Consider the following 11,766-nt stretch of genomic DNA (forward strand, 5'->3'; position numbering starts at 1 on the left):
CCCCAAGTCAGGTACTTTTTAAGCTCCCCTCGTTTGTCACATCGTTTGTGAACACGCACAAAAATACATAGGCTGCTGCTCCGTTATAATACTGCCCACAGCTGCAAGCGAAATGCATAAAACACTCGAGAAAGACGCCCTTGCAGAACGCAAGGAGCAACAAACAACGGCAAACAAAGAGCAATGCCAATAAGAACAGTGACAGGCCGTAACAGCAGCAGCAGCAGCAGCAGCTATAACAAGCACTCGCTCATTACTGTATAAAATAAGAAGAGCAACAACAATAACAAGAACTGCAATAGCGAACGCCGGCCACTGGAAATTGGAAGCAACAAAGCGTGGGCCAAAAAGGAAAAGGAATAGCAGCGCCTGCTGTCAGGGCAACGACAGCGACAGCGACGGCAAAAGCAACTGCAACAACAACTGCAAATTTCAAAGAGCTGCAAAGTTATTGGCGTCGGCGTTTTGCAGCTGTAATTGTTGTTGCTATTGCATTTGCGCAGTAGCAGCCAACAGCGAAAAAGGGACTGCAGCGAACCGGATAAAACGCTTTCCAGTTTCCAATTGCTGTAGCGCCTCATCTACTTACCAGTTTTAATAACTACAAATTTCCACAAAGTATCCAATTAACGTTTATAAAACACACGAAATTTAGTAATTTATTTATAACTATACTTTACACAAACAAATTTATTGAACTGCACTTTTTTTCTTTACTCTTTGAACTTGATTTTATCACGGCGCTCAGCGCTATGTAACGATCGTGTTGACGCAAATTTAACGACTGAGCGACTGAGGCGCCCACCAGGCTGCTTTGTACTCGATCGCAGGAGAAGCGGCACAGTGGGCAATGTTAAATAAATACTCACTCATATGAAATACTGCTGCAGGGGGCTGGTATTGAGTCAGAAAGTTTAAGTATTTAAATTTGTAGAACTTAATAAATAGTGCTCGGCACTTATAATTTAGTTACATTATTTTTCTGAAATATGGTGTTGTAAATTAAGTACATAGCAATAAAAATTGAAAGCAAGCTTAAAATATTTACATGATTGAACTTCGAAACAGGGAGTATGCATAGTATATATATCTTTTACCCACGGTGCGGCATTGGCAGCTGTGCTCTTCAGTTGTTGTTTATAGCTAAGGGAAGCTGCTCCAGGCGCCTTTGGTCTGCTTATGCATTAGCGCGAGTGAGATGACAATTGTGGCACTTGTGTTGTTCGGCACAAACGGTTAAAATTCAAATAACAATTCAAAGTAAAAACGACGTTAGGCAAACCGGTAAATGACGCCTTTAGGGTAAAACGAACGCCAGGAGAGAAGAGAGTTGAGCTGATGAGCATACTTTTTGACAGCTTAGACAAATATTCCATAGCTCAATTGGGGCTTTTTTGTACCTTTTATTGTTGTTGTCATGAACTCATCCGCTTAGATTTATTACGAAATTGAGCAAAAAACTCAAAAGCCATGCATACTTACCATATGTATATGTATATGTATGTATATGTATGTACGAGTGAGTAGGAGTATTGAGCGACTTTTTCGCTAGCTTATCTGTGAATGCAGCAATGTCAACCTTAAAGCAATAAATCAAGAAATAGCAAAGTGCACATAGTTGACTCAAGATAACTGTTACTTCTATGGTTTATGGCTGTACATATGTATGTACTTATTGACAGTGCAAGTGCAGTGAACCCAAAAGCACTAAGACTTAATAAGCTGAGACCCACGCTGAAACAAAAATTAAACAAAGTGCCAGCGAAATTTTCCACCTACACGCCGCCCAACACTCAATTAATTTACCTTTCTTCTTTCTCATTAGACCAAGAGGTCAACACAGTTGAAATTTAATACATACACACGCATGCATATATAGAGTTCGTTTGTATGTACATATGTGTGCGTGCAAGTATGAATGCATGTAAGATGTGTAACAAATCAAATTGAGATCACATAAAAGTGAAATTTGATCGAATTGCTGTAAAACTTGAAACTGAGCATACGCAGCAGGGCGTGGCTGGGCGGTAGCTTAAACACGTTTAGGTGCGTAGACAGACGTTATCAGTGGGGCGCCAAAGACAAATTGCGCGACAATTTTCATTTTCACTTGACGGTCATAAAAATAAAACATGCGTTCAATTCGAATTTGCATTTCTTTTACTTTTTGCTTCATTTATTAATTGGCGCCGCCGGAGCGAGCGAGAGGGAAGCTTAAGCGCTGTTTTGTTTCCCCCGCTCAGACGCCGTTTTACCTTTTGCGGTTGAACAAAAGCAGAAAGCAAAGCGCCGATTGAAACAAAGATGCTGCCCGCGGCTGACTCACAATGAAACAAAAACAACAACTACAGTAGCAGCAGCAGCAACAACAACAACAGCAACAACAAAGAATGGGGAGGCAATAAAAACCGTAATTGACATACAATGTGCGCTGTTGGCATTAAAAATTGCCACCCGAGATCAGCGGCTGCTGCGCCTTATTTGGCAGTGGCTCAAGGCAAAGCACTTTTTTATACCCAGCGAGTCCATCCGGGTTTTAAACGCGACCCCAAGTCACAAAACTCTGCGCTGAAGTCCTTTTGGATTATCGTACAACAACAAAAATGACAATAAATTCATAAATACTAACATATTCACCAACGCAGAATAACACAGTGGACTCGCATTGGAAGTGCGCAGTGTTTAGAAAGAGGGAAAGATAGGTAAAAAGACGGAAAGAGTTAGAGAGAATCGAATTTACAGTTAGAGAGAGAGAGCAAGAAAGAGAGCACAAATAAGCAGACGATGTAAGCTGCAAGTTCGATTGCGATAAACAAGGCTGAAGAGTGGGAAAGGGGGAAGGGAGAGCTTTCTGTTGTTCGCGATAACAATTCGAATTGAAAATATTTTGTATTAATTATAATATTTTAGATAAGTTATTATAAGCAAAACATGCATTTCAAAGTAGTTATTATATAATAAAATATGAATAGTAATTATAATAGAATAATACGTACATTTATTTGTTTGGAAAATGTATATGTCGACAAAAAATTTCGTTGACATTTCGCCATGTTTCAATTCTAAAAACTGTGGAATTATGATCATTTTATATTTTTCATTTAAAGTTACCGCTTGCCTTCGTTGATATATCAGCTCTTTATGGTTATGATACTTTCAAATTTTTCACATCGATAAAAATATCGATTAATCATCGCAAAAACACGATATGTTTGGGCGCGAATTTAGACAATTTTCAAAAATGTGACATTTTACGCACAATTTTCGCTTTGTGCTTAGGGTCTTGCTAAAATTTGATATGTGGCTTGTTATCTCTTATGAGCCCAAATTTAAGAGCACTGTTCCGCAAGTGACTACTCAAAATATCACCGACAATTTTCCAAATTTTACAGTGGGTATTATGTTCTGATTTTCCTACGAAGTTAACGGCTTCCGCCATACTCTAATAGGTCCTTTATTGTAATAAATCAATTGGATGAGAAATATGCATATACATATGCGAAGTACAGTCGTTTTTCCATGTTTATTTTAGAAAGTAGCGGTACTTATTGCGAATCGACTTCATCCTTCAGTTCCCTGGCAAGAGCTCTGGTTTAGATCTGAAGATTTAGAGCCTCCTTTCTCTTCATTAGACGCTCTGCACGCTTCTCTTTTTTAGGCTAAGACTAGTCAAACTGAGTAATATTTGTGTGTTGTTTTTTTTTTGATTCTTATTGTTAAAATTGCATTTTGATGTTACTGTTTCTTTAAAAATAGCACCACTAACTATAAATTCCCAAAAGCGGGTTAAAAATTGCAGGCGCTCATATTTTTAGTCTAAAAGTTGAAAAAGTATATGTCATTCTTGACATACTGTAAGCAGGTCAAGCAAAAGTTGATTTATTTCAATATATCAAGAAATAATAATTAAAAAATCATAATAAAAACAAGAGAACAGAGCAGAATTTCCAAGTCTGTTCGTTCAAATCATTTCAAAACTATATCACTATTTATATATATATATATATATATATATATATATATATCGTATATAATATATATGTATATATTTCCTATTTTTAAGAAGCGTTAGTTTTTACTTATAATATTGTGAGCTTGTTATCCAAGAAGTATTCGTGTTTTATATACACGAATACATTAGTAACATAATTTCTAGAATTAAGGTATATTAGATACAAGAATTGAGGAAAATTGAAAAACTCACAGATCATCCCTAGGAAGTTTTCTGTTGTGGACGGGCTACTGGTGAGCATTGTATGCCTGGTTGAATGGATTATGCCACTCCGAGTTGTTGCCAATGGGAACATGAAGATTTTCGAGCTGTGTCAAAATCGAGCTCCAATCGTTGGCAAACTGATCAGTCGAGTTGGCTGAATCGTAAGCCTGATCCATGGGAGATCTGTTGAGGTTTAGGTTCAGGCATATGCTGCCAAAGCAATAGGAAATGTAGCCGCCGCAGGCGCCCAGCTTGTGCATGGAATCGTCATCTATGGCCATGGACAGGTGCAAGAGATGGCCATTGACAGCTCTGCGTATTATTCTCCACTGTCTGGTATTGATGGGATTTTGTGCGTTTATCAATGCCAGCACCTTGTCGTCTGGCAGCTGTGCACTATCTGGAAAGTAGCCATCGATCAGATTTCTTGGAACTTGTTTATCCTCCAGCAGCTCTACGTTCAATCCGCTCTCTTGCCGTATACGAGCGAAATTGTGACGCACCCAGTCGGCCGTCTTCCGGTTGGCGCAGACGAGCAGCAGCCACTCGGACTGCGGTGCACAGTCCTCGAATTGTGGGAACACATTCGGCGTTCTGTGGCTGACGGTCAAATCCAGTATCACCTGCTGCAGCCGGACCATGTGCTCGGCAGTGAGTGGAGGCGATCTGTTCGTCGCTATGAAGGCCAGTTTGTTTAGACTGCAGCACTTCTTTGACGCCGGCAGAACGTTAGATCGCTGTGACCTTGCATCCGCCTCTGCTTTTCTCTTTGCTTTCCTCTTGGCTCTCTTCTCTGCTTTCTTCTCTGCTTTCTTCCTGGCTTTCTTCGTTATTTTCCTTGTCGCTTTGACTTCAGCTGACTGAGTACGCTTTTGATTTGGCTGTGCCTTAGCCGCCGCACCGGACTGCTGTTGCTTCTCCCGTTTCTTCAATTTGGCCAAATCTACTTTAGAGTCCATCTGGGCCGGCGTCTGTGTTCCTTCGGCATGTTCCAGTTTGGGCGGCTTTGCGTCCAAAACGCATTTGTCGACTTCCTTCTTGATACTGCTGGCTTCCAAGTAATGCTGCGACATTGTTTAAATTCTATTTCTGGCTTAGTTTAATCTAAACATATGTTATCATCCTATTTCTATGTACAATTTGAAAGCGTGCTTATGCACTATTGTGACTGCATTTGGCAAGCAAGAGGAAGAGCTTTGCAGTGACTGGCAGAAGCTATAAGAAGCAGAATTCTGCATAGAAATGGCAATTTGTCGGAATTTGAATTTACTGTAAATTGTAAATTATTAACATATAAAAAATAAAAAAAATTGCAGTATTATGTTCTTGATTGAAGACAATATAAATAATTATATATTTATAAATTATACAATTTTAAATATTTATATTGTCTTTGGCATTACCTAATATGCTATACGAAATGGAAAAACATGCATTTATATACAAACTATATATAAGCTAATTATTATGTACATTTCCTAATTATATCAATAACGCTTTGCACTATTTAAAAACTACTATTTGCCTTTAGTAAAACTAGTTTCTCTATTGGGTAATCGGCGGGATCAGATCGTCTTAAATATCTGTGCACCAGTGATAAGACGCGTTCAACTGGCGCTGATGAAGTTAAGGGCGTATTATACTTTAGCGCCAGGTCCTGGAGCAGAGGATACTTTTCCAGTATCTCGAATGTTGTGCCCGCATCCCGTAGATAACTATGGAACTGTGCCTCAGCATCATCCATAAGCTTTGTCGCCGCCGGCAACGGCGACGGCTGCGACATATCCAAATCGCTTGTCTCGCAGCCATCATCTGGGAATAATAAATGAAACGTTCAAAATGCGACAAACATTGTTAGGCTTATGTGAATCTACCAGTTTCATCGAATTCATAGAAATCGTCCTTTTCCTTTGGGTATGCTGATTCCAGCGCACTTTGATAAGCATTCTCTGTGGCTTTGGCATGCCGCACGGCCTCGGCAATAACTATTTTATGTATGTCGTCAGCGCTGCGTTCGTGGACAGAGACCTTGGCTAGGGCATTGAACCAACGCATTTTAATGCTTGGGCATAGCACTGATGCTATAATTGCACTGTTCGCATCCTCAGCGAGGTGAACATATCTGGCAAAACGTTCCTTTAATTTTAGCTGTAGCTCAAGCGCCACAATTTTCAGATCGATGAGCTCGGAGGAATCCGACACTCTCTTTAGCTTAACGCAAAGGGACGTCAAGGCAGGTATGAGACAGCCATAAAACAAATTGTTCTCCATTCGCAAGAACTCAATGGTCGTTGCAATGGGACCCATTAGTATGCGAAATTCCTCCAGATATTGTATATCGCTTGCCGAGAAGCACGAGTTGTGCAAAGACAATTTGCTGCAGAGCTCGGCCAGTTTTTCCTTATGCGACAATATGCAGCAAACGGCATCATATATGGAATTCCAGCGAGTTATTGTGGGGATAATTAAAGCTTCGCCTAATACTGCTGCGATAGTCTCTGCCGACTTGGGGCAATCGCATTTACGCCACAACAAACTGCACTTTGCAAAAATCTAAAAGAAACTACAATTAAACAAATATGTTTGCTGGCAATAAATATGAACATTACCCTAGAATGTCGCTCCTTCAAGGACTTGTCCATGGAGAGGAGCTGCACAAAATCTGCAGATGCTAGGACATTTAGCGTATGGCTTGCGCATCGAATATGATTTGGTAAAACATTGCACGTTAATTCCATGGAGTTCGCATTAGACTCACAATCGCTTTCATACTCATGCGCATATTCTTTTCTTATATCTTTGCTATTGATGCCGAACTCATGAATGGCTCTTGAGAAATCTGAGCAATTGTGCGTTACTGTGGCCACAATCTTCAGATTGTTCAGCTCGTAATCGTTGTTAATGCTGCTTATCATTTCCAAGATCTGAGCATAATCACCCGAGAATCTTCGGCAGGCTAAAGCAACTGAATGCCTTTGATACTTGTGATCCAGCCAGTGGCAGGTATACCCAAAAAAGCTGCAGTCTCTAGTTGGCCAGATATCGGCGGATGTGCATACATATTTGTTTGTTGCAATCACATTTTTAATGCTGTTGACAATCTGCGAAAAGCGCGCATCCAGACGCATTTCCAGCTTGGAGCGACCAATGAGCCGCAAATTGGTGCCCTTAAACAAATTGCGAAAACTATCCGTTTCGACGATTGACAGCGGCGACGCCGTGTCTATTATATAGCACATGACTCTATGATCGAACGATTCGGTTCCTTGTACTTCTGGCGGTTCGGTAATGCCGCTCTGCTTGGCTCCTATGAATGCCGCATGGATATCCGTGTGCTTCAGACGCAAATGCTTTATGAAATTTGATGTAACCGTGACGAAGCCCTTGATGCGACTGTGACACGCGTTGCAGGTAGCACTTATTGCACCCGGTTTGGCACTCGACTCCTGTACCTAAAAGCACATATAGCATAAGTTAAAGAATGGAACCATATTTTACAATGCTCACTCTCTCAATATTGCCAAAAAATCGAAATATCTCCGGCAATTTCATCTGTTTTTTACGTTTTGCTGATACATTTTCGGCACTTCTCCTGCCAAGGCGCTGCAAGGGCGTAAATTTTCGTTTTCGAACTGAATCATCCAGGTCCATATCGTATTCGGATATATACTGAAAGAGTATAACATTTGATCAATACAGCAATAATTGCATTTCACAATAAGCAATTATATAGCAGTAACAATAATTAAAATAATGAGGCACAGCAGATAGAAACAAACAATTAGCTTAATTAGATAATATATTAGAGTATAATGAACTTAAGTAATTGCTAGCAGAGTAATTACTTTGCCTCTGCTGCGCTTTGTTGTTCTGCCAAGGCAAAAAACAAAAACAAATTCAATTGAAACGTCTCACCAAGAACGTACCTCTGTTTCCTCAGAGCCAGTGTCCAGCTGTTCCCTTGGCGCTTGCCAATTGGCCATTGCCTCACTGCTCTGCCAGACTACGTCCGGATGCTCCTGCTCAATCTTGATGCCAACCGTCGAAGCGCTGCTCTGCGCCAGTTGCCAGTTTAATTGCTCGGCTGCAAATTCTGTGGTGGCATTGCAGTCCAGAGCTTCTGTCTTGATGCTGCTACCATCTGCCATTTTGCCAATATTTAACATTGTTGTCAGCTGTTATTGTTGCTTAAAGATACATGTTTTACAATGCAGGTAAACGCATTTAAAACATTTTTAAAATTGTATTCAAGCACTGAGTAAATAACAATTAGGTGCTGTTGCCAATGGCATGCCAACTTGTGTTAAATTATGTGTTGTGTTGGGAATGAGCGCAGTGAATGGCAAAAGGTGTAAGAAGAAGAGCCGTTTACAATGCGCGCCAATATGAAAATTCAAATTGCTTAAAGTTGCAGCGAGAATGAAATAGTGATGCGAGTTACATTGATAAGTTATTCATGCCAAATGCAATTTGGTTATATTATATATAGATACATATATAAATACAAAATGAATGGCAAAGCTTTATTTTTTATACATTTTTTGTTGTATTCCATAAGTCATGGCATTTTCTTTTATCAATTTTGAAAAGTTTCTTAGCATTATGGCCAAATAGTTAGGGAGCCAAGTTTAAAAACACCGTGCTGTCAACAGCTTTCGGCGCAATGCAGTTGCTTTTGCCAGTTACTATTAGATTTCCAGCTAAATTGCGTATACCCTGTGAAGCTGCAACGGATGCGGGTATTGAAAGTATAAAAAATGCCAGCTTCGATAAATAGGGAAAATTCGTTTGGTTTTGCTGCCACCAGGTCATGACATCAAAATATCGGTCATAGTGCTCTATATGGCTCGAGTAACGTTCAATTTCATAGTTAACCCAATCTTCAAGTGAAAGCTTGGGCGTATGGATTAGGTGAGAGAAGAAAAACTTGAAATCGGTATATTTATCTTCAGGGTTATTGGAGTCAATTGATTGCATCGACGTATTTGAATTCTCTTCGTTTAAATCTCTCGATTTCCAGTTATTCGTATTGTCTTCTTTAATATCATTTGAATGGGAATCCATTGTTTGAGTCTCCGTATCCGAGTTCTCTTTTTTGATATTATGTGAACTTAGGCTGAGACGCTCTAAAATTTCTTTTCTACAGAATTCTTTTGCCCCTTCCTGTTTGTCTTCTATGTATTCCTTTGCGGGTGGATATAAAAAATTAGCAACCCGGTGATAGACACTCAACTTCGAGGTCCACGCATTCAAGTTACTTAAAATGTTTTGTTTAAACTCAGCAATTGCCGCAATATCATTCGGATCTAGTGTACAAAGTACTTTCAATTTGTTTATCGATGGCAGGACAAAGCACAGGGAAGGATAGCTGGCGTCCTGTAATTTATGCAATATTGTATTGAAATCTTGATATAATCTGAGTAGGGACTGAATTGTGTTTATATTAATATCACCAAGTAGAGCATCTTGATTTGAATCAGCAAGTATCTTTGTTATTTTTATCCAATGCTCTGCTATAAATTTGAACATAACAAAATTTGAATTCCAACGTGTCGTGCCCGGACTTCTCAGTATTGATGGTAAATTGTGATAGCTGTTCGAATTTTTAAAATATTTTACCAGCTTTTTACAATTTTGAATTATCCCCTTCAGTTCGCTTGAAGCGTCTTCTGCGAGCTCCAAAACATTTGAAAGCAATTCGCTAGAACAATTTATGCGTGTCAAATTGCGGAAGGGTTTCCTTTTCAGGTCTTCACTCTCAGTTACAAATATCAATTTATCAAGATCCTTGATGCCGAATTCAGCCAACATATTTTTTAATTTACTGAGAATGAGCTCATCGTTTGTACGACTCAAGTCCATGGACTTAATGCCTAGTGCTATGTTTTGCAGCCTGTTGTCTTTTTGAAAGTGAAGACTAGCACATAGAAAGTTACGCTTTACATACATATCTGTCCACATGTCCATGGTGACGGAGGCTTCAATTCTGTTGTCAATTCTCTGCTCCAAAAATGCTTTCATCTCTACTTTTTTCATATGCGCCGTTTTGTTCAGTTGGCGTGAAATGGTGCCCGCTTCGGGTATCAAATCATCTATTTTTATATTCTCACCGTATTTTGCACCGATTTGTACGAGAAACTTGGCCAGCTTATGAAACCCGGCACCTTCTATAATGCTATAGGGACGGCAATCGGCAATTATCCACTGAGCGCAAGCCTCAAGAGCTGCTTTCTTATCCTCAATCGTTATGGGCTTATGGTCCTCCACGCCAACATAGAAACATCTATGCCGATTCAGATTTGATGTATGTTTGCCATCATATTTAAAGAGTCGATTGCACTTCCGGCAACACAGATAACCATCCAGTATGGTGCCGTCGGATTTACGTACATCTGCAAATAGATCCCAGACAGGGCTTCTGCCCATGCGCTTGGGTAGGAGCACGTATGTTCCATTTCGTATTTTCTCTGAAATATCGTTTGGCGTTTCCATTCTGTAAAACAAAGAGAAAATTATGATTATAATAAGCAAATATTACTGAAAATATAAATACTTATCAATTTATACATAAACTTATTATAAATACCCATTAGATTTGTATGCTCATCTGGATGTGGAAGGCTAATCTACAATCTATCCGAAACTAAAACTATTCCACATGAATATAATGCAAATTATTATAGCAATACATTTACAATTGGCAATTATGTACACATTTATTAAAAGCTTAAAGATATTTAAAAGAAACATACTAACTAAGGACAATAAAACTATGCTATTTCTTAAAACATTTGATAGCCTCCAGCTTTTTCAATTCGATTTCCTCCATTCTTTTGAAATGCTGTAGCATTACATTCGTCTGCTCGGCCATGTTGGAGCGTATTGCGTCCAAGCTATCGGCAACGCGCGTCATTAATGCATTTTGCGCACTACAGAGCTCCTCCAGATTTTCCGTGTGCCGATTGCGTTTGCGATTCTTGTCCATAACATCGTCATCCAAATCTGCGGATTGATCACATTTCGCTTTGTCAGCGTTATTCTTCATCGATTTCTTGGGCAGGTCCATGGATGTGCTGTTATTCTGCTCATAGACGTCGACAATTTCATAGGAACCGCACAACTGGGCCAGCGTGTCCTCCGTGGGCTGCAAGCTAGGTGCACCGCTAAAGGAATAACGACGCTCAGGCCTTGCCTTTGGCATGTCATCGTGCTCGCTGGGATAACCAAAGGATTTGCCGCATCTAACTACTTCCACCTTATCGTAGAAGCCGCACAATTGAGCAATTGTCTCCTCCGCGGGCGTTAACACCACATGCTGGGTGCCGCCTCCAAGGCCAGCTGAGTCCTTTTTAATTTGCAATAGCTTCTTTTTAATGGATATCTTCCAGTCCGACCAGACCTGTAAATAATGTATGCATTAATTTATGAGACATTTCGCAATCCAGAAACTATATATATATATTCAGGATCTGTTATATGTTTTTATGTGAATTTGTCTCTGAGTTGGAAAGCTTTCTGTTGCAGTCAGTACATATGGCAGAACCGGCCGG

At 39.8% G+C, this 11,766-nt stretch overlaps 2 protein-coding genes across 2 annotated transcripts; both read right to left on the minus strand.

Moving 5' to 3' along the window:
- Window positions 1-4,062: 4,062 nt before the first annotated feature.
- On the minus strand, window positions 4,063-5,441 carry LOC115758766. The gene is made up of 2 exons (XM_030699527.1): window positions 4,205-5,441; window positions 4,063-4,152 (listed from the first exon to the last, which is right to left on the minus strand). The coding sequence occupies exon 1, from the start codon at window positions 5,287-5,289 to the stop codon at window positions 4,240-4,242; it is 1,050 nt and encodes a 349-aa protein (XP_030555387.1). The 5' UTR covers window positions 5,290-5,441; the 3' UTR covers window positions 4,063-4,152; window positions 4,205-4,239.
- Window positions 5,442-5,622: 181 nt separating this feature from the next.
- On the minus strand, window positions 5,623-8,482 carry LOC115758590. The gene is made up of 5 exons (XM_030699310.1): window positions 8,143-8,482; window positions 7,724-7,885; window positions 6,826-7,668; window positions 6,091-6,769; window positions 5,623-6,028 (listed from the first exon to the last, which is right to left on the minus strand). The coding sequence occupies exons 1-5, from the start codon at window positions 8,380-8,382 to the stop codon at window positions 5,724-5,726; spliced, it is 2,229 nt and encodes a 742-aa protein (XP_030555170.1). The 5' UTR covers window positions 8,383-8,482; the 3' UTR covers window positions 5,623-5,723.
- Between the last annotated feature and the right edge of the window lie 3,284 nt (window positions 8,483-11,766).

This window comes from Drosophila novamexicana, unplaced genomic scaffold, assembly GCF_003285875.2.
Source record: "Drosophila novamexicana strain 15010-1031.04,08,12 unplaced genomic scaffold, DnovRS2.1 tig00000193-arrow-pilon, whole genome shotgun sequence".
NCBI lineage: Eukaryota > Metazoa > Arthropoda > Insecta > Diptera > Drosophilidae > Drosophila > Drosophila novamexicana.

What these genes read in the sequence shown, in the direction of transcription:
- LOC115758590 (XM_030699310.1), bottom strand. Translation starts at nt 8,382, where the DNA reads ATGTTAAATATTGGCAAAATGGCAGATGGTAGCAGCATCAAGACAGAA. An exon ending in TGAAGGAGCGACATTCTAGG is followed by an intron (nt 6,770 to 6,825) that starts GTAATGTTCATA and finishes AGTTTCTTTTAG; the next exon opens with ATTTTTGCAAAGTGCAGTTT. An exon ending in CTATGAATTCGATGAAACTG is followed by an intron (nt 6,029 to 6,090) that starts GTAGATTCACAT and finishes TATTATTCCCAG; the next exon opens with ATGATGGCTGCGAGACAAGC.
- LOC115758766 (XM_030699527.1), bottom strand. Translation starts at nt 5,289, where the DNA reads ATGTCGCAGCATTACTTGGAAGCCAGCAGTATCAAGAAGGAAGTCGAC.